Source organism: Pituophis catenifer, unplaced genomic scaffold (genome assembly GCF_029215685.1).
Source record: "Pituophis catenifer annectens isolate HBS135680 unplaced genomic scaffold, rPitCat1.0.hap2 SCAF_2, whole genome shotgun sequence".
Taxonomy (NCBI): domain Eukaryota; kingdom Metazoa; phylum Chordata; class Lepidosauria; order Squamata; family Colubridae; genus Pituophis; species Pituophis catenifer.
The window spans coordinates 278772022-278795690 of record NW_027256882.1 but is presented as its reverse complement, the minus strand read 5'-3'; the positions used below and the strand labels follow the sequence as shown (position 1 = coordinate 278795690).

The following is a 23669-nucleotide window of genomic DNA, read 5'->3' as shown; positions in this document are numbered from 1 at the left end:
TCTCTAAAAAGTATACCATGTCAAGTCTTTCTATTCACAACAGTATTATAGCATTTGCCAATTTGTGAGTTAACATCAATAATATTAATTAGATTTGTTTATTGTTATTCAGTTTCAAAGAATTTCAACAATCGTTGACCAAACAAGCTTTAGTTCATAATATTCCTTTTTGTCCGTTTAAGTTTCACCAAAAGAAGTTCTACTCTGCTTTCAGGCAAAGGTCCACTGTGATGTATTTTCTAGAGTATTACTCAAAACCTTACTGCCGATATGGTCCATTTCTAGTTGGTGTATTTCTTGGACTGTTCATGAATCGCCACCAACCACCAGTCCTAAGAACCAAGGTAAATGAAAGATCTGCTTAACAAAACAATTAATAAATAAAATGGCCTGAATAAAATTGGGCTCCCTGGAACCTTTGCAGGAGTGGGTTTCAAAACCCGTCACTACTGGTTCGCTCATGGGTGCGCTTCAGGGGTCGGTTCTAAATTTTTTTACTACCGGTTCTGTGGGCGTGGCTTATTTTGTGGGCGTGGCTTGATGGTCATGTGACAATTATTTAGGATTTAGCAGAGGTACTGGTCTACCAGGCTTTTAACTGCTTGCAGAGCTGTACCGATCTACCCATTTATTTTTTGCAGGCACTGGTCTACCCATTTATTTTTGCAGGCACTGATTTACTCATGTATTTTTGCAGGCACTGATCTTCTCATGTATTTTTGCAGGCACTGATCTACTCATGTATTTTTGCAGGCACTGGTCTACCCATTTATTTTTGCAGGCGCTGATCTACTCATGTATTTTTGCAGGCACTGATCTACTTATGTATTTTTGCAGGCACTGGTCTACTCATTTGTTTTTTTTTAACACTGATCAGCTGTAAGGTGGCCCTTTGAAGCACTGCGGCAAGAGTTTAAACAGTTTTTTTCCCTCTAGCCATCAGCTGAGACTCAGGAGGCAGCAATAGATTGGGGGTGGGGCCAAATAAAAGGTAAGAATAACGCAGGGGGGTGCAGGGGGGCCCGGGGGCAGGGGGGAGAACCAGTTCAGTGACATCATATCGTCACCGCTACCGGCTCGGAGAACCGGGCAGAACCGGGAGGAACCCACCACTGGTGCACTTGCGAGCTTGCACAATGCTTCTGCACATGCGCAGAGCATCCCAGCGGGTGGGCGGAGCCTCACACCACCGCCGCCGCTACCAGTTTGGCCAATCCGGGGTAAACCAGTAGCAACCCATCACTGAACCTTTGTCCTATTGTTGGCAGGTTACTATTGTTACTGAGGTCAAGAATGAATTGCAGTCTTCAGTCTTCAGCATGTTTATTGAGGAAGGAATGCTTTGAATGAGAGCCTATCGTAAGTTCTCTGTCTCAGTAATTTATAGTATAGGATAGTGTAGTGTAGTCTCATGCCTCTGAATAAATTTTGATTCATTCTGTATTTGCTTATCTATAGTCACGACTAATTGATACTCTGGTTTACAGAGTTGATCCTTAAGGGTAGGATCTTCAAAATGCATTAACAAAATTAGAAGTTCTCAAAGGTGCTTTTTCAAAAGGCAACTGGACTGCTTTTTCCTCGAGGAAGAAGATGATGTTTCGCTTGTCATCCAAGAAGCTTCATCGGTTCTGGTAGGATAGCAGGGGCAATGGAAGAATTAGTCCTGAAGGAAAAAAGAGGGGGCTTGGAAGGATCATATTTCTTTGCAGTCATCTGGTCATTAGCACTCTCCCTGAGAGCTCTTGAAGCCACTTGTGGGTTTATCTGTGCCCTCAGGGTCACCTGTATCAGAGTGCAAATGGGGAGGGGACCTTCTTGGAGCTGCTGAAAGGACTGCATTGTAGACAGAAGATAGGAGGGGTCTTATCCCTCTCCCTCTGTTGAGAGAGGCAGGGGTGCCATTCAGCAGGTTCTGACAGGTTCTGGAGAACCGGCAGTGGAAATTTTGAGTAGTTTGGAGAACCAGCAAATATCATCTCTGGCTGGCACCAGAGTGGGGTGGGAATGGAGATTTTGCAGTATCCTTCCCCTGCCATGCCCACCAAGCCATGCCCACAGAACCAGTAGTAAAAAAAATTAAATTCCACCACTGGGGAGAGGGCTGCTCAATGTTAACATAAATGGCCTCTTTTACCAGTCTTTCAAACCAATAGTCCTCTCTATCCAGAATGTGGAAATGAGAGGGCCTTCCTTCTTCCTGTTCCCACATTCCTGTAGTATTATCCATGCCATGTACAAATATTGTAGATCAGGGCTGTCAAACTCAAGGCCCATGGGCCAAATCCGGCTGCAAGGTGCTTGGATCTGGCCCACAGGCCTGCCCTGGAAAGAGCGAAGGACTGGCCCGTGGTGCCTCTGCCAGTGAAAACGGAACTCGGGAGGGTCATGTGCAGGCCTCCCGGGTTCCGTTTTTTGGTCGTGACGGCCTCCTGCAGCCCTCTCCCAGTGAAAATGGAGCTTGGGAGGACCGCGTGGTCCGTTTTCACTGGCAGAGGGCTGCAGGAGGCCGTCATGGCCGAAAACGGAGCCTTGATGAGTGATGTTGAGTTGGCCATGCCCCCTGCCCCCCCCAACATCAAACACAACCCTGATGCAACCCTCAATGAATTCGAGTTTGACACCCCTGTTGTAGATTATGGCTTCCTTCTGGTTCACCGTGCAGTCTGGGTCAAAGAGAAATTCTCCAACTTTCATATGGTAGTCTCCTTGCAATACGGGAAAACCAAGAACAAGAAGTGCCGTCTGCAATAAAATATACGGAATATTTTCCTACAAAGTATCTTCTAAGCTATTCCTTTCCATTGTCTGGTCTCACCTTTCCATTATTCCACCATGCAATGGTCAAACAGCATTCCTTGCCTTCTAAGCACTGACTGTTTTCATGGAATCATTTCCAATTATTTTTTTCTTTTCCTGGAATGCTCCTTGTATTTCTACATGGTGTGCATTTCTCCTGGGTCTACCTCGCTCCTGTGCAAAACAAAAGAAGGATGAGTCAGGTGTATAGAAGTTTACTGGCATGAACTACTAATTGAAGATGCCTGGAGGACTCTATTTTGTCTAATAAGAAAAGTACCTTTGATTCCTGATATTGGAGTCATTTAAAACGATATGTGAATCTTTACCTGGGGCAAAGTCTTCTTGATCTCATAAAGATGTGTTGAAGGCATGTTATGAATTAAGGAGGAATTTGAAAAAGAAAAGTAGCCTAGATCAATATGGGGATCGGAGCCGTCAGGAGAAAGGATGGTAATAAAAACTAAAACCTAAGCAGGATTTGAAGCAGGGATCTGTAGTTTTTATTACAATATTATCTTCCCATCCATCTTTTCCAGCATTAGAACTTTCTCCAGAAAACTGTGTACTATCACATAATGTGTCCGAATTAGCATAATTTGTGACTGGTCATTTGTACCTTGAGTGAGAACTCTAGGTTGATTTTCCCAAAGATGCTTTTTCTAAAGGCAACTGGACTTTCTGTTTTTTCTTTGAAGACCTTTCGCTTCTCATCCAAGAAGCTTCTTCAGCTCTGACTGGGTGGTGGAAGAATGGAAAGATTCTTGGATGAGAAGCAAAACGTCTTCAAAGAAAAAACAAGAAAGTCCAGTTGCTTCTTGAAAAAGCACCTTTGGGACAACCATGACCTGGATGACTGAGAGAATCTCCATAGACGTCTAGGTTGAATGATCTACAGATAGTGATCAACTTACAACAGTTACTTACAACAGTTCATTTAGTGACTTTGAAGTTACAACGGCACTGAAAAAAGTGCGTTATGACCATTTTTCACACTTACGACCATTGCAGCATCCCCACGGTCACATGATTTATATTTGGATGCTCGAAAACTGACTCACATTTATGACGGTTGCAGCGTCCTGAGGTTATGTGATCCCTTTTACGACCTTCTGAGAAGCAAAGTCAATGGGGAAGCCAAATTGGCTTAACAATCATGTTACTAACTTTTAACAACTGAAGTGATTCACTTAACCAATGTGCCAAGAAAAGTCGTAAAATGGGGCAAAACTCACTTAACAAATTTCTCACTTAGCAACATACATATGGGGCTCAATTGTGGTCGTAAGTCGAGGACTACTTGTATTTGTTTTTTTCTCAAATGCTATGCCTTGCACCATTCTGAACTTTGTAGGTAGAAATACATCACAGCATGTAATTTTTCCAAGACCTTCATGGTTCTTCTGTGAGAATTCTGGGTTGATTTGTTCTATGATACATTTCTTTGTTTTCTTGGCTGTCCATGGTGGTCTCAGGAATCTTCTTCAATGTCCAAGTTCAAAAGTGTCAGCCCTCTTCTTATCTTGACCACATGGATAGCAAAATTTATTATATCTAATTTAAATTAGAAATAAATTAATATTGTGCTTGTATGATTACTCCCCACATATCTGAGAATGTCTTCCTATTATCACATTAAAATTTTAAATTCAATGGCAATTTTTGGGAGGTTTAAAGGGAGTGACATCAAAAAGGAAGAGTCTATATCAGGGGTCAGCAACTGGTGGCTTTGGAGCCGCATGTGGCTCTTTCACCCCTCTGTTGCCACTCCCTGTCACTCAAAATATGCGTCACAACCACCAATGTGCAACACCTGCCGGCACGCGATTTATTGAACCTACCCCCGATAGGCTAATCATGGATAAATCCAAGAAAAGAAAAGTTTCAGAAGAAAACAGAAGGTTTAATTCAACTACATATGCTAGTTTTGTGGCCGCTCAAGAAATAGTCAGGCATGGGAAGGGTTTTGTGGCTCCCGGTGTTTTCTTTTCTGTGAGAAACGGGTCCAAATGGCTCTTTGAGTGTTTTAGGTTGCAGACCCCTGGTCTACATAGAAGGTAAGCAATCTGTAGAGTCGAGGGTGGGAAGCAAAAAGGCTGACAAAATGGAGGGCAGAAGAAACTGTCTAAAGAGAGGGAGAAGAGACTGGCTCAACCTTCATTTGAAATTAAGGTATTGCAAAGTGTTAGGGAAGAACCAAAGTGAGCACAAATGTACCATACATTCTCCTCATCTTCCTGCAGGTTCAGGCTTGTATTGGTTGGCTCTGCGCCCTGATCTCCATGTCGATGGTGATTGCTTTGGCCTACACTTTAGAAGACTCCCACAGCTTCTATTCACCTGTACTTGCCATTTATCAAGCTGTTCATCGGACGGTTTGGGCGATTGCTGTAGGATGGATCATTTTCGCATGTGAGGAAGGCTATGGAGGTATGATATCCAAGGAGAAAGGGGCCTTTTTTAAACATGGAAACTGCTAGCAATGGCGTAGCAGTTAAGACGCTGGGCCTTCAACCGGAAGGTGAGTAGTTCGAGACCCAAGTACCACGTGAATGGGTGAGCTCCAGTTCATGCCTCAGTTCCTGTCCACCTAGCAGTTCGAAAGCATGCAAATGCAAGTAGATAAATAAATACAACTTCAGTGGGAAGGTAACAGGGTTCCATGTGCTTTGGCATAGAGTGATGTTGGCAACATGACTACAAAAGTGTCTTTGGACAATGCTGGCTCCCTTGGCTAGGAAACAGAGATGAGCACCGCCCCCTAGAGTCAGGCATAACTGTGGACAAGGCAAATCTTTACTTTTTCCGTAAAAGTTGTTTAAGAACAACTTTTGTTCTTTTTCTCCCCTGCTCCACTGAAACATTTATGAGCCTGTAGTACAGTGGACTAAAGCACTGTTATTAACAGATTAACATCTGCTGCTTGCAATTACTGCAAGTTCAAATCTCACCAGGCTCAAGGTTGACTCAGCCTTCCATCCTTTCTAAGGTAGGTTAAATGAGGACCCAGTTGTGGGGGCAATAAGCTGACTTTGTATAAATATACAAAAGTATGAAGGCTATTGCTTAACACATTGTAAGCCGCCCTGAGTCTCCGGAGAAGGGCGGCATATAAATTAAAGAAAAAAAAGAAAACAAACAAATAAACATCAGCATAAGCAAGATTTATCTTGCTTGGTGCTGAGAATGAGAGCAGGTGCATTTATATCCTTCCAGCGCTATGAGTGGGTTTCTTGAGGTTGAACCTTAGAACCTGGCTTGCTGAACTGGAAAAATAAGGAGCAATTAAAATAACGGGATCCTCTTCCTATATGTTCTTCAGAAATACTTTCCAAGAGTTTCTTTTCTTTCTCTTGCATTTTTTGGTCTTCTCTTCAGTTACCAAGGTTCTTAGAATGACTTTCATGCCCTCAAAAAAAAAAAAAAAAAAAAAACACCCTTCTACAGTCTTGCATTGTAAAGGATACAAAGTACCAGAGATAAGAGGAAAATATGTAGACTCGGCCATCAATTGTTCAAATTACATTGTACTGTGATCCCAAATGAAAGAATCTATGTATTTTACCATTAGATGTTTAGCTCAAATTCAATTCGAACCTTTATTGTCAGAGTACAACATGTATACAATGAGATTGGCTGAGCCTCCCTTCATGCACCCCCCCAACCCAATACAACTCACAGCGAAAGACAGTAAAAGAAAAATCCCTAACCCAGTGAGTCCTACTAACAAACACACAATACTACTGCACCATGTGAATTTATTGCACATTGTGCTGGCCCCACAAATCAATCGTACTATGTTGTTGTAAAGTTATTTTCCATTCAGAAGCCTGACAGCCCACGGATAAAAACTGAGAACATTTACAAGGACACCTTGGAAACAAGTTGTTGTTCTTTAAGAGCTTAAGAGATATAAACGTACCCATTCTGGATCAGGCCACAGCAGTGGTGGATTTCAAAATTTTTTACTACTGGTTCTGTGGGCATGGCTTGGTGGGCGTGGCAGAGGAAGGATACTGTAAAATCTCCATTCCCACCCCACGCCAGGGGAAGTATACTGTAAAATTCCCATTTCCTCCCGATCAGCTAGAACTTGGGAGGCAGAGAATAGATGGGGGCGGGGCCAGTCAGAATTTTTATTACCGGTTCTCCAAACTACTCAAAATTTCTGCTACCTGTTCTCCAGAACTGGTTAGAACCTGCTGAAACCCACCTTTGGACCACAGATAGGTTTCATTCCATATTCTCTGTCATCCAAGGGCCAAACGGATACATTTAGGAAGCTCACAAACCAGAAGGGAGGGGCAAGAATCCTCCCCCCATTACTGCTACCTGCAACAAGTATTTAAACTATTCTGCCTAGAACAGAGGATAACCATCAATATTAGGGGAGCACTCAATTCTCTTCCCATTCCTGTTTAACATTTACATCATGGTTTCTCAAACCTGACAGCTTTAAAATATGTGGACACCAATTCCCAGAATTCCCCAGCTAGCCAAAAAACAATTATTTTATTATTTGAGGTATCGGAGTTTGTTGCAAAAATCAAATCCAGAAAGCACACACAGGCAGACTGATGCAGCAGGATTCATTAACTTCTTTATATACATAATAATACACAAAGATAAATGTACAATACCAATATAGATTCTTCTTCAACAGTTACAAGCAAAACACAAGGTAGGAGAGAACAGTTAGTTTCATTTCAGCAGAGCAGACAAATTCCGTTTCAATTCTCTGCACAGACTCAGAAGCTGCAGACTAAGACACACCCTGGCTCCAGTCTGTCTCAGCTCCAATTGGCTGACTTAGTTGCTATGCCTATTCATTGGTTGACCTTGTTACCATGTCTCTGCCAGTTCATGAATAATCTGACATTAGGAAAACAACTAAAGCTTGTTGCTTACAGATTTGTGTTGGTTTCCCCTGGCAGGATTCATCAACACAATACTTTCATGGAGTGTTTGGACTGTGGTCGCAAGAATTAGCTATGCTTGCTATTTGGTGCATCCAATGATGATCTTATTATATAATGGACTTCAAGAAACTTTGATACATTACTCAGACATCAATATGGTGAGTGTGCAAGAAACACATGTGAAGGAAAGCACCAGCTTCCAACATCATATTGATCTGCCCAAAAGCTTTGATGCTCCCCAGAGGTCTAGTTGGAGGGTAAAGAGCATTCTTTTGAGATAGTTTGCCTTCTGATAAATTGATGTTTTGGGATTCGCTGTGCCCGTTATGGGAGCCATTTTGTGAACAAATGTATTTCCCATTGTAGCCATTTTGGTACAGGTAGTCCTCAATTTAAGACTATTTGTTAAGCAATAGTTTGAAATTACGACATGGCTGAAAAAAATGGACTTACGAACTGTGCCTGAATTTACAGCCTTTGCAGCACTCCTGGGCAGGGATGAAATTCACTTACCTTCCTTATCGGTTCGCAAATGTGCGCACTCTGAAAGAGCTGAAGAAGCTTCTTGGATGAGAAGCGACATCTCTTCAAAAAAGTCTCGTTGCCTCTTGAAAAAAAGCATCCATCTTAAAGTTGCCAAGGTTGAGAAATACTGGGTAGGGTGATTGAAGCCTTTACATGTGTATGATTTCTCTGAAGGAACTCAGTACATGTTGACTTTCCAAGGGGTAGCTTTCATAGGTTCAATTCCTCTTTTCAATCTGTTCCCATTCATTCTTGAACTATATATATATTGTGTAAAGATAGATAGATAGATAGATAGATAGATAGATAGATAGATAGATAGATAGATGATAGAGAGAGAGAGAGAGAGAGAGAGAGAGAGAGAGCGAGAGAGAGATAGAAGATAGAAATAGATAGAGAGATAGAGATAGATAGATATAGCTAGACAGATAGAAGAGAGATAGAAGATAGAGATAGATAGATAGATAGACAGAGATAGATAGAGATAGATAGATAGATAGATAGATAGATAGAAGATATAGATAGATAGATAGATATAGCTAGATAGATAGAAGATAGAGATAGAGAGATAGAGATAGATAGATATAGCTAGACAGATAGAAGAAAGAGACAGAGAGATAGAAGATAGAGATAGATAGATATAGATAGATAGAAGAGAGAGAGAGAGAGAGAGATAGTGTGTGTGTATGTGTGTGTGTGCATGTATGTATATGTATATGTGTGTATTTCAAGAATGAAATATGCATATTGGAAATAGGTCTCCTTTTCCCTGTTCTTATCCTCTTGTTTTGATTCAGCACTGCCTATAGCTAAGTTTCCCTGTGCTGACCGTAACTATTGATTGATTGATAAAATTTATAGGCTGCCCATCTTACCTCAAGGCAACTATTTAATTAAAGCTTCCCTTCCAATGGCTGAACGTTCAGAACCGCTAATACCTTACCGTACTAAACAGCTTTGATTTTGTTTGTGCTTCTCCGTTTAGTTCTACTTGTTCCTTGGACACTGCCTGATGACATTCATGGTAGGAGTGGCATTAACAGCAATGGTTGAGACTCCTCTTCAAAAGTTAAAGACGTCTTTGGGCTCCATGCACCAACAGGGATCAAGGCTTTAGAAAAGCAAGGTAGAAAGATGGGGTATCATGCAGACCTCCTCTGGAATTTCTGAACCTAACCAAATTGGGGTTTTTTGGAGGGGGGAATTGTGCCTCCAGATGTTGTATTTCAACACCCTGGATTCCACTATCCACATGGATAAAAGCTAGAAACTGTAATATTCAAATGTAAGCATGCATTATTTTGGAGTAAATAAAATTAAAACATGTATAACATTATTACAATATGTGATCCATATACAGTAAAAGATTATATATTCCCTTTACCACATATCAGGTGTGATTAGATTACACTTAGATATTTCTATTTTCACATGTATTCGTTTAACTAGAAGTGGTCTTCTCCTGTTCCAGTTGTTGAATATATTTGCTTTGGAGATACAGATAAGTATGGTGACCATAGGTATGAACTGTCAAAGATCTAAAAAGTAATACCGTATTTTTTGGAGTATAAGACACACCTTTGCCCCCCCCAAAAGGAGGTGAAAATTTAGGTGTGTCTTATACACCAAATGTAGCCCTGCCCACCCACTGGCCCCATCCTTTGGCCTCTGCCTCCCAGCAATTTACCTCCTTGCAGCAAGCAGCAAGAAGAAACAGCTGCTTGTTGCTTGCTGCATTCCAGCTTCAGCATAGCCTAATTAGCACAAGTTGATTGTCCCTTGGATCAGCCTCCTGGCTCTCAGCTGTTTCAGGCTGCAGAGATTGCCATGCCTATTGCTGCGAGGACCTCTGCTGCTTGCTGCAAGGAGGTAAATTGCTGGGAGCAGGTTTTTTTTCCCTTGTGCTAATCAAGTTATGCTGAAAACAAAAATGAAAGTAAAGCAGGCTATTTGCTGTTTGCTGCAATGAGGCAAAATTGAAGGGAGGCAGAGGCAGATTTTTTTTTCTTGTTTTCCTCACCAAAAAAGATAGGTGCGTCTTATAGTCCGAAGCGTCTTATACTCCAAAAAATACGGTACTTGAAAATTGCGGAAAGCCTTTAAAAATGGGGTTACCAGGCAACCTCATCTGCCTATTGAGTCTTTTTCTATGATGATGAGGAAGCAACAGTTAGAATGGAATATGGAGCAAATAAATGGTTCAAAAATAGAATAAGAATACACAAGATGACGATGACTAACAAGATCAATATAAGGTCACCCAATTCAAACAGCATGATGCTGGTTCAGTGGTGGGATTCAAAAATTTTTACTATGGTTCTGTGGGTGTGGCTTGGTGGGTGTGGTGTGGCTTGGTGGGCGTGGCAAGGGAAGGATACTGTAAAATCTCTATTCCCTCCCCACCCCACTAACCTGCTTTCCAGCTCTGTGTGCAGGGCAACAAAAGAAGACCCAGCCAATCAGCTGGGACTCGATCAGCTGGGACTCGGAAGGCAGAGAATAGATGGGGTCGGGGCCAGTCAGAGGTGGTATTTGCCGGTTCTCCGAACTACTCAAAATTTCCATTGGTTCTCCAGAACTGGTCAGAACCGGCTGAATACCCCCTCTGCTCTGGGTGGCTTACACAGCATTAAAAAAAAAAACACACCAGTCAACCAAAAACCCCAGAACAATCAAGGGACTGTCTACTACAAATACATTATTAGAACAATGTCTTGCAGTATATTCGCACATTATGGATAGTTCTCGAGTTATGACCATAATGGATCTTGCAACTACTGCAACAACATTGCCTCTATGTCCCGATAGTGCAATATTCAGCCTTTCTGAACTTCTTTCTTCTTTGCACTGAATCCATTTCGTTGCAGTTCTGTACACAATTAGCACTGCATTTGTGTATGTGTGTGCATGCGCGCATGTGTGTATATCCCATGATCACCAAGCAGCATATAGTTTCATTTGCACAGTAATTCAAAAGTAGGCTTAACCTAGACACCCCAAATTTCTCTCAGCTTGGCTCCTTCTCTTCATCCAGAAAACCTGTAGCGTCCTTTGATATTCTTTGGCATGTAACTCTGTCCCTGAAGACTCCAAATTTTAATGACATCTCCGGAGGTTTGCCTCCAACTTTAATTAAGTCCCATGGATAAAAGTTTCGACCACTTCTCCACGTAGCCTGGCAGAGAATAACTGTGTTCCAAGTATGCCTCTGGGGGCAAAGAAATGATACTTTCAGAGAATTCTCATTTGCGATTCAGACATTCAATCTGTTACTTTCATCTCACTATCTGGATGAATATTTCTGTGGTTACTTCGATAACCACTATAATAAATATACTATAATAAAATAGGGCAGCTGTTTGCAACATATAATATATAATATATATAATATACCGAACATAGTATGCAACATCCATGGTATGCAATATGTATGGTAACAATTGTGTACAGAAATCAACTGTAAGTTGGATAGGGAAAGTAATAAACCATGAAAGACGCTAGGGAGACCTTCTGATGCCTTTCTTAAACTTATTTCTGCCTACAATTTTCCATATCACAGGGTTTAGAAGACAGGAAAGAAGATTTAGCAGAAAAAAGTTCTTCCAGGATCTGTGTTAAAACATTTTTTTAATTGACATCATCCCTACTTTTTTTAAAAATGGTGAAGCCCTTATTCTGAGATTCTTAAGTCCTTTTTGAGACATGTTGGGCATATATATTGGGCATATATGTTAGAAAAGTTGAAATATGGTCATTGAGAAAGAAATAAAACTTCAAGGGAAGTTTTATTTCTAATTTCTTTGTTCCTTGTTGTCTATGTGCCTGAGTGGCGTAGGAGGCTAATGCCTCCTACTAAGGCAGCATTTAACATCCAGCTGCCTGCAATTACTGCAAGTTCAATTCTCACTAGGCTCAAGGTCGACTCAGCCTTCCATCCTTTCTAAGGTGGGTAAAATGAGGACCCAGTTTGTGGGGGCAATAAGCTGACTTTGTATAAAATATACAAAAGTATGAAGGCTATTGCTTAACGCATTGTAAGCCGAACTGAGTCTCCGGAGAAGGCTGGCATATAAAAATAAAATAAAAATAAAAAATGTGGTCTATGAGGTTTGCTTGCTAAACAATATATAATAAAAGACTAAAATAAAATAGACCAGAGAACCATTTGACTGGGATGGTATAAGGCTTCTACCTTAAGCAGAGGGTTGGACTAGAAGGCCTCCAAGATCCCTTCCAGCCCTATAATTCTATGATTCAGTAATGACAGTGACCTAGTTTTCTACAAAGCTACTACATCAATGTCCAACAAAGTCTGAATTTCCTTTGGCCATTCTGTATGTAGAGGGCCTTTGTACATGAACATTACTTACAGATAAACTACTGTATTTTTCGGAGTATAAAATGTACCTTTTTCCCCCCTAAAAGGGGGTGAAAATTTAGATGCGTCTTATACACCGAATGTAGCCCCGCCCACTCACTGGCCCCCACCCTTTGGCCTCTGCCTCGCAGCAGTTACCTCCTTGCAAGCAAACAGTAAGAAAAAACAGCTCCTTTCAGCTTCAGCACAGCCTAATTAGCACAAGTTGATTGGATCGGCCTCCCGACTCTCAGCTGATTTGCTCTCAGCTGTTTTGCGCAGGGCTCTGCTGCTTGCTGCAAAGAGGGAAATTGCTGGAGCAGATTTTTTTTTCCTTGTGCTAATCAAGCTATGCTGAAAATGAAAATGAAAGTAAAGCAGGCTGTTTGCTGTTTGCTGCAACGAGGCAAAATTGCTCAGAGGCAAAGGGAGATTTCTTTTTCTTCTTTTCCTCACCAAAAAAGATAGGTGCGTCTTATATTCCGGTGCATCTTATATTCCGAAAAATATGGTACTTACTACTTACAGATATAACATCTGTTTTATATTACAGATAAACAAACTCTCTTTCCTGGCTTGTTTTTTATGCATAATCATCATCATAGATTTAGCATAAATCATGCTAATACAAAAATAATTTTAGTGTGATGGAAGAACCTGGTTTTATGACATCATCAATAACTAAGGAAAGAAACAAAGGAAAAGCTCTGCTCACTCTGCTTTTAGAAAATCTACAATATTGACCTATGAATTCATACCCACTGCAGGATATCTCCTGGCCCTGAATACATTTAAGATGATCTCGAATGAGTTTTAGAAGTGGTGCATTTTGCAGCACACAATTACTAGCCGAGCATTAAAGTCACATTGAGTTGGATTGCCTCGTAAGTCTAGTATGTAAATAAAATTTATTCCACAAAGTAGGGAAAAGTTCTCTGTTTTGTAAGTAAATAGAAGTATGCCTTTCATACATACACGTAGTCCTCGACTTATGAACATAGTGAAGCTTGCCCAAAAGTTGTAAATCATGACGGTCGTAAAGCAGGTCATCATGGGACCAACCTGAATTTATGACATTTTTTTGTGGTGGTTACTAAGAAACAGCATTAACTACAGTGTTTCTTTTCTATTCCTTTATTTCCTGGCTGTAATCATTCTATTTTGTAGTTCTGAACTGATCTTGAACTGGAAGAGATAAACTTCAAGTGTACATTCTCAGGTTTAAAGTTCAACAGATGTTGATGTTAATGGGACAGGAGAGTTTATCTTTAGTTGGCAGGAACAATGAGATAACAATAGTTTCTGGCTTCCTTATCATGGCATTTGGCTAGCCATGATTGTCAAGCAATATATTAACTGCCCTATGTCTTTGAAGTCTGGTAGCCACAAGTAATAGATATACTGAATAGGACCAAATGACATCAAAACACATAAGGACAGTTAAGCAGATGCATGAAATTAATTGACATAGATTGGAAAAGGCAATCATACCGAAAAAAAACCAAAGTATGACTGAAGAAAACTGAAGTATATTACCCTGTTTCCCCCAAAATAAGACATCCCCTGATAATAAGCCCAATCGGGCTTTTGAGCAAATGGCAATAAGGCCAAGCGCTTATTTCAGGGTTCAAAAAAATATAAGACAGGGTCTTATTTTCGGGAAAACATGGTAGTATAATCTACTAATGAAGGTACCAGTAGATCAGTTTATACTAGCTAGTCATGGTACACCTAACAACTGTTCAGGACCATGGACAGCTACTTAAATGAACTATATAAAAGAGCTCCAATAGAAGACTAATCTGCAACTTTAATAACGTTTTCAGGGCCTTATATTCATGGGATTCTGTTCTCCACTTTCTATCCCAGAAAGTGTCTCAAAGTCTTAAGGGACCCATTGCTGATTCTGTGGCCATATGGACCTATGTTGCTATGCAGAAGAGAATTATGTGAAGAGAGGATGATGGAAATTAGTTTAGATGCCAAGGATTGTCCTCTGAATAGGATGGCCTGGTGATCACCTGTTTTAGTTAGATTGGTACCATCCAGACAGATTCCTCTTATATTCTTAGCAGATGCCTCTGCTGGAATTTCTGTGATTTGATTCATTGGAGATGCAGGTCGAAAGAAGCAGAGCCAGATGAGGAAGAAAATGAAGATTATTGAACGGCAAAAACCAAACGAAATTTCCACAAAGTCATGTTAAAGGCTATCAGAGTTTTTTTTTTAATCCAATTTTCCTTTGTGACATATTGAAGGTGTTTACAAAATACAGTTAATCTGGTTATGAATTAATCAACATTGTGAATTTGCATAATACATTGAACCATAAACTAATTGGACTGCATTCACAAAGCATATTGAACCCAGGAATGTTCCAAAACTTATATTCAGAATAAACAAGTTTAGCATGCTAGATCTTTCACTGACCTAGTTAAGCGTATTGTCTGAATCTGGTAACTTACTTTGTGGTCAACTTACTTGTGTTGTGAAAGGTACAGAATCTACTTTTACTATCTGTAATGAGTCTAGTTGAAGAGTCAAAGTGTTAATCTATATCCTGATCCATAGAGATATGTACACCATTAGGTTTTTTTTTTAAAGGACATTTACTCACATAGAGTTCAATTTCTCCAGAGGCCCCATGTTGCCAGTTTTAAAACTACGGGCATGATGTCAGCTGGGAATCTGATTTGCCAGGGCATATTTAGTTTTGAAAAGGTATTTCTTATAATTTTCTGACCTTTTCATTCTGTTAATATTGTTTCCCTATGAGCACTCAAATACACACACTTAGATTCCAGACCAATAATGGGGGCGTTTTAAAAACTGGTTTGTTCAAAAATCTTTCACAAATATTGCGATGTGCGAGGAATGGATTTGACTCTATTTGAATTTCAGATTACTATTAAAAGGTTATCTGTCTTAGTTCCCTTAAGAAAAGAGGAAGAGAAGCACCAAAAGATTAAAAAGAACAAGAATCCGTTCTAGCAAACTTTCTATGCCAATCAAACTCAATACTTCTGCTTTTCAATCATATCACCAGATGCAGGTTGTATGAGCAGACAACGGTCTTCCCATAATGGTTAACCTCTTTCTCAAACAGAAACCAAGATTTTTGGTCACAATACAGGAGTCACATATCATGAGATATGAAACCATACTGCAATCTGTCTGGTGCTGTAGAATTCCAGCTTTTATTTGACCTGGGGCTACATGTATGAGAATTGATTCATTAGTGCAGGAATGTTCATGTCATATTCAATTACTGGTTTGCTGACACTGGCTAAATTCACACAACATATTTAATCAAGTAGCAACCATTTGTTACAACCATTTGTTAAGAGACTATTTGAAGTTACAACAGCACTGAAAAAAGTGACTTGTCACCGATTTGTGAACAAAATTAGGGGGCTTGACAATTGGCATGACATTTATGACAGTTACATTCCTAGGATCATGTGATCACCTTTTGTAACCTTCTCAGCCAACTTCCAATAAGCAAAGTCAATAGATTCACTCAATGATTGAAAGATTCGCTTAACAACTACAGCAAGAAACATCATAAAAGATGGCAAACTCATTTAACATTTGTCTTGCTTAGCAATGGAAATTTTGGTTGTAAATCAGGGGTGAAATCTAAAATTTGTTACTACTGGTTCTGTGGGCGTGGCTTGGTGTGTGTGTGTGTAATGTGACTGGGTGGGCATGGCCAACTTTTTTTTTTTACTTTGAAAAGCATTTTTTTCTACAACCTTAAGAGGTTGCAGAAAAAAATGCTTTTAAAAGCCTCTGACAATCAGGCAACGCAGCTAGGATCGCCAGAGGCTTTTAAAGGCATTTTTTTTTTCTACAACCTTTTCGGCCGAAGAGGTTGTAGAAAAAATGCAAATCTTCCAATCATTGAGTGAATCTATTGACTTTGCTTATTGGAAGTTGGCTGAGAAGGTTACAAATGGTGATCACATGATCCTAGGAATGTAACAGATTCTTTGTAATGTACAGATTCTTTGTAATGTACAGAATGTACAGATTCTTTGTAATCTGTATTCCTTTATCTGGATGATACTCCATGCATCACATGAAATACTCTGTGAAAACACTGATTTCTAAGTCATTAACAACACCCCAAGATTGAGATTTTCACAACATTCAACAGGACAACTCCACACCCAGGCCAATGTAATGATCTAAAATTCACCACTTTGTTGAGACATAAATCCTGCTTAAGTCTAGGGCAGTCAATTTCCAGAGAAACATGTTTGCCATCTCAGGGGAGTTTATAAAGGATCAGTCAGTGAAATTGTTGTGAATCACCTAATTTCTTAGTGTTCTTTTGATGCTATTTTCCTTATATAAAAGATTTTGAGTGATCACGCACTTGACTTAACTTGAATTTCGTGTCCATAAATGGGTTTTTTTAATGTAATTTTACAGAAGCTTTCACCCAGTTTGCCATGATTATATCTCCCAGCCTGCTTACTTTGTATTTACTGACTCCGGTATTGTTCAGCTGATAAAGATGCTCTTAACACATTAGCTGCAGATTTGGGCTCGAACTTCTGCTGAATTACTTGTAAGCCAGGCAGGCCATATTAGTATTTGAGGTCAACAACAATATATATGTATCTTTTCTTTTGCAAGTTAAAATGCAGAGGAGGCTTTGTCAGACATATTGTGTTGTCTCAGAACAAACAACACAATATGTCTGACAAAGCCTGAAAGTGGTGATTTGAGATATCACCCCACTATGGCCATGTAAACAACTTGATCTACATAGGAAAAAACCCTGACTACAAAAGTATTATACATATATATATATATATATATATATATATATATATATATATATATATATATATATATATATATATATTTGTTTTCTGATGTTTTCGTGGGTGTTTGTATGTAGTGTTTATGTAGCGGAAAATTTGAGCAGTTCGGAGAACCTGCAAATACCATCTCTGGCTGGCCCCAGAGTGGGGTGGGAATGGAGATTTTGCAATATCCTTCCCCCAGGAGTGGGGAGGGAATGGGTATTTTGCAGTATCCTTCTCCTGGAGTGGGGTGGGAATGGAGATTTTGCAGTATCCTTCCCCTGCCACACCCACCAAGCCACACCACGCCCACTAAGCCACACCCACAGAACCGATAATAAAAAAAATTGGATTTCACCACTGAACCGTACTATTCAGGGAAAATGGAGCATCTACTCGTTAACCAGGAAGAACATCTGATGGGGACTAGTCTTGTACCTCTCTTGTTCCTGGCCTGATGCTTTTCTTCTAGTCCAGTCAGCTCATTCTTAAAGTCAATGTGTCCTAGGAATTAAATAAAATAATAATAAAAGCAGCATGTAAATACCTGAAATAATGGCAGTAAATCCCCTTAAGTGTTGAATTGAGAAAGGAAGGTGTAAGAAGAGTTTGGACTGACAATGGACTGCCGTTTGTCTGGAATAGTGTAGGATCTCCTGCTATGGGTAAGCATTGGATTGAGGGGTGGGTTCTACTTACCTTTACTACCGGTTCGCAACAGGTGCGCACCTGCGCAGAAGCTTCTGTGCATGCGCAGATCATTAATTATGAGGTCCGGGCGGGTGGGCGGAGCCTCCCGCCGTTTTTACTACCGGTTCTAAAGAACCGGACAGAACTGGGAGCAGCCCACCACTGGTTGGACTAGAAGATCTCTAAGGCCCCTCCGAACCCTATTATTCTGTGTTCTATGTGTCACTGTGTTATTTTATTTACCAGCTGAGCTCATTATTTCTGGACTATCTGACTTTCCGTACTTTGCCAAGAATTGTTATCAAAAGCTACTGCGCATGTCCATCCACCCACATTCCAATCCTTCACTCTTTCCTTTGTTCTCCTGCCAGCAAGGTCCAGCTTGGACCGGCAGGAGACCTCACTTGCCAAAATGTAACAATTTAACTTTTCTTAGTTAGTGAGGTGTTTTATTTTCTTTATAACAAATAAATGAGTTTTATTAGAAACCTTTCTCGCGTTTCTTTTCAGATTATTGCAACAAGGAATAAGCCTCGATTCATCTCCTCTAAACCAGGGTAATTAGTCCCAGAGCCAAACATGGGTTTAATAAATGCCCTGACACTATGTTTTAAGTGTAAGGTCCGGCTATACGCTTAAGCTCTCAGTGAACCAAAAAGAAAGACTTAAAAGGAGGCTTGAATAAGAATCAACATTTAATCTTTGATCAAAGACAAAAGGCTGGGTAAAACCATTCCAAACACATACAAAGAGATATGTATATGGGAGGGTTCACACCTTCAGAGAAGATGTAACCACTTTTTATACCTTTAAAGCACCAGTTAGGTCCCCAACTCTGGCCCCTTAATTTATGTTTGTGTATTCTTTGTTGCCCTGCAAAGGAATCTAAACTTCCAGTTAGTCTTATCTTAAGCATTTCTTTGTTTACTTAATTGGCTACTTAGCCCCTGGCTCTGGAAGACCAGATCTTATCCAGATCAGGCATAAATTAGGACTGAGGTGTAGTTTATCTCTTTGTTGATGGCTAGTTTCAACTGAGATACGTATCATGCTTTTAGATGGCACAGAAAGAGATTGATATGAGTTCAGGTCAAATGGCAGGGACATACGTTTGACAAATATCAGATACATTTCAGAGGCCTAATGACAATATGTTTGTAACAGGAGATACAAATAGAAAGGAATAATATATGTGATACAAATACAAAAGCACAATATATATGTTACAGGAACTTAATGATTACAGAATAACAAGCTTTTACTAAATCTAGTATATCAGTATTTTATTTTCTATCTTTATTATTGTTTCCCTACATAAGTTTAATAAATGATGAATAAGTCACACATACAGACACACAAACCTCTAAACTTTTCTCCTGCTTGAAGGCCAGAAGAGCAAATTGGAGAATTGTGGCCATCTTGTTACCAAGGCTAAGAAGCCCCTTTCCAGGGGTGGGTTCTACTTACCTTTATTATTGGTTCGCATCGCGCCCACGCCCGCTCTTCTGCGCATGCGCAGATCAACTTTGATGACGTCCGGGTCAGTGGGCGGAGCCTCCTGCCAGTTTTACTACCGGTTCTTGCGAACCGGTCCAAATAGGGGGCAACCCACTACTGCCCCTTTCGTTTTCGATTTATACACCTCTATCAGCAGTTACCAAGGCAGCACAATGGGGTGGAAATGAAAATGCTCTCTACAATGTTCTCTCTGTAATCATGGACACTTTTTTCCTTCTCTTTCTCTCTTCACCTCAGCTACAAAATGTAATAAGTAGTGTTTGTATAGCTTGTCTGTCAATCTTTTTTTTTCCCCCCCAACTAAGCAGTTGCTGGGCGTTCAAAACCAAGCAGTGTTTTGGAAGGCAAACAGCCTGGAGATAAACATTACTTACTGATAGATGGGCAGCAATAACTGTCCAGATCCATGAAGACCACAATGGAATTAGAACTTCAGGCGCTGCGTGTTTACATTTGTCCACCATTCTCCTCTACCCTCCAGTGGCTTGTGTAGATCAAAACGTGGGAAGAATGGCTGGCTAAAATGTAGGCTAAAACCAGTGATGAAATGTAAAATTTGTTACTACCGGTTCTGTGGGTGTGGCTTGGTGGGGAGGGGTAATATGACTGAGTGGGCGTGGCCAACTTTTTTTTTTTAACTTTTAAAACCATTTTTTCTACAACCTCTTCGGCTGAAGAGGTTGTAAAAAAAATGCTTTTAAAAGCCTCTGACATCCCAGCTGAGTTGCCTGATCAGCAGAGGCTTTTTTTCTTTTTAAAAACATTTTTTCTATAACCTCTTCGGCTGAAGAGGCTGTAGAAAAAATGCTTTTAAAAGCCTCTGATGATCCCAGCTGAGCCGCCCGATCATCAGAGGCTTTTTTTTTTTACTTTTAAAAGCATTTTTTTGGCCAAAGAGGTTGTAGAAAAAAATGCTTTTAAAAATTAAAAAAAAGCCTCTGATAATTGCGCGGCTCAGCTGGGCATGGGGGGGGGGGGAAACAGGGAGTTTTGCTACCGGTTCTCCGAACCACCCGCCTCCATCACTACCGGATTGGGCAATCCGGTCCGAACCGGGAGCATTTCATCCCTGGCTAAAACCTATGAAGAACAGTTACAGGAATTTGGTATTTTTTTTTTTAAATTTGATTTATATGCCGCCCTTCTCCGGAGACTCAGGGCGGCTTACAATGCGCTAAGCAATAGCCTTCATTCTTTTGTATATTTTATACAAAGTCAGCTTATTGCCCCCACAAACTGGGTCCTCATTTCACCTACCTTAGAAAGGATGGAAGGCTGAGTCAACCTTGAGCCTTGGAGAGATTCGAACCAGCAGAAATTGCAGGCAGCTGTGTTAATAACAGGGTGCACTAAACCCCTGTACTATCAAGGCTCTTGATAATTTAATTTCTAGTTTAATGAAATGAAGGACTAGGAGTGACATGATAGCAGCGTTCCAATATCTAGGGCACTGTCACAAAGAAGAGAGGGGTCAATCTATCAGCAGTTTTTCTCCATTTTTAACAGAATAACAGAGTTGGAAGGGACCTTGGAGGTCTTCTAGTCCAACCCCCTTAGGCAGGAAACCCTATATCATTTCAGACAAATGGTTGTCCAATCTCTTCTTAAAAACTTCCAGTGTTGGAGCATTCACAACTTCTGGAGGCAGATTGTTCCACTGATTACTTGTTCTAACTGTCAGTAAATTTCTCCTTAGTTCTAAGTTGCTTCTCTCCTTGATTAGTTTCCACCCACTGCTTCTTGTCCTGCCTTCAGGTGCTTTGGAGAATAGCTTGACTCCCTCTTCTTTGTGGCAGCCCCTGAGATATCGGAACATATGGAACAGGTGGAAATAGGACAAATTAGAAGAACAAATTCCCTAGCACTGGGAAAGTTCCACCAGAAACACGTACCAAGAGACAGGCCAAAGGTGAACCTGGATCCAGTAGAACAGCCTTCCTGAACTTGCTTAACTATGCCATACAAATCCTCTGCTAGACAGAGAATAGCTTGATATCGTTGCCTAATATTATTCTGGATTTTTGCAACCCAGTTTAACAGCAACAGAGTTGGAAGGGACCTTGGAGGTCATCTAGTCCAACCCCCTGCTCACACAGGAGACCTGTAATAGGGATTCGAACTGCCGAACTGCCAACCTTTCTGATCGACAAGCTCAGTGTCTTAGCCACTGAGCCACCTAGTCAGTCAGTTACCAGTAGTAAAGTGTAGCTATGAGAGTTGGGCCATAAGGAAGGCTGAGTGCTGAAGATTTGATGCTTTCAAACTGTGGTGCTAGTCTAGATCAGTCTATATCCTAAAGGAAATCAATCCAGATTGTTCTCTGGAAGGACAGTAATGTTCTGGATCTTTTTTTTTTTTTTGGAAGCATATTATAGTTTTGGTTTACTTTCTACCTCAAAATGAGAAGAAATCATTTTGTCTGCCAATTTTGGATTCTCATATCTCTACAACACAGAGAAACACAGAGAAATATGTTTAAAAGTCTCCAGAGGCTTAAAAAAATGGAGTAGCAGGTGTTGTAGGACACAGGTGTTCAACTCCCATATACAGTTATTTATGCTATATTATGCAATGAAGATGAAAATCCTTTAGAATTTCACCTCTTAAACGTTAGCCTTTCAATAGCCTTTGCATTGAAGTCCACAATAGTTAATGCCTTGTCACTATTTATCAGTTTGGCTGCAGCTGCTTAATAGAGTTTCCCTTCCGGAAAATTTAAACCGGTTGCCTTAAGGCATACAAAACATTCCCTTGACCTTATATGTCTGTGGTTTTAAATACAATGTGTCTTTCCTTTGGAAACCTCTCACTTCTGGAAAGTAATCAGGCAACAGAATAAGATAAGCAGAACTAAGCAAAAACCTATCAAAAAACACAATTTTTTAAAAAACTAATGACACAAAACAATTCATGTGAATCAAATCTCCAGTTATATTCTCACCTTGTTGCAATTATTAGATTTTTATTGTAATTATTAGATTTTTTATCCCACTTTTATGTATATAAAAGTGAAGATGATATGTAGTCAAAATAACATTCTTTCCAGAAAGTCAAGGTCGTTGTGCACTGCAGCTGTGCTGAGAAGAATGAGGAAGGTACCTGATTGGGCAAGGACTTGAACTTTCTTTTGGGTGAGAAAACCCGGAAGCTCTCAGATTGATATGTATATGTCCAGGTCTGACAATATACATATCAATTTGAGAACTTCCGGGTTTTCCTCACCCAAAAGAAAGTTCAAGTCCTTGCCCTTATATATATAAGCAGTGAACATACCTAATACTCCCCAAAATAACAACCCTGTGTGGTGGGTTGGGCTGAGAAAGTGCCACTGGTTCAAAGTCACCGAAAATCACTGTTAGACATGGCTACAACTTTTTCGTAGGTGTGTCACTTGCAATGATCTATAAAATTCATCCAGTTATGATTCAAGTTCTTATGCAATAGCAGAAAATGGATAAACTCACTGCCCAAGTGAAGTATACAAGGAAACATAATCATGGTGTGAGTGGAGGAATTAAAAGGAGTTATAAATCAAAATTTTCTGAGTTATGCTTAAAGACACTTCGTGTTCTTGATTAACTACTGCCAGGATAAATGCTAAACGATAAAATAAATGAAATAATGAAATAATGCAACACACATTACTAACTTATTAAGACTATTAACTTATTAACTTATTAGGACAAAGGTCGATTTTTCCACAACTCACAACAAACCATCCTAAATTTGCAAGTTCAAGTACTCAGTCTATATATAGCATTTTCTTTGCCCACTTCTTAGCTCCACCCCCTCAGCCTTCCACATCTTTGCCACGCCTCCTCTCCCTTCACTCATCTCGACTAAACCCCACCCCTTCTTCTTCTTTTCTCCAATCAACAATGTACACGGGTAGGAGAACCTCACAAATAATTAGCTGGCGTCCCAATAGCCTGACAGAAGAATTCGAGTTAATCTCCCCGCAAACAGCTCGGAAAAGTTTCTCCCACGTTCCTTTTCTATCAGACTTCTGTGACGTTTTTTTTAAAATCGCACCTCACCGCAGCG

At 40.2% G+C, this 23669-nt stretch overlaps 1 protein-coding gene across 1 annotated transcript in view; it reads left to right on the top strand.

Moving 5' to 3' along the window:
- The window catches only part of LOC139311519 (O-acyltransferase like protein-like), a 28548-nt gene extending 19188 nt beyond the window's left edge, over positions 1 to 9360 (top strand). The window contains exons 12-15 of the mRNA XM_070935970.1: positions 215 to 344; positions 5043 to 5229; positions 7734 to 7876; positions 9229 to 9360. Coding sequence (XP_070792071.1) covers positions 215 to 344; positions 5043 to 5229; positions 7734 to 7876; positions 9229 to 9360 — 592 coding nt within the window. The remainder of the gene's footprint in view (positions 1 to 214; positions 345 to 5042; positions 5230 to 7733; positions 7877 to 9228) is intronic.
- Positions 9361 to 23669: the final 14309 nt, after the last annotated feature.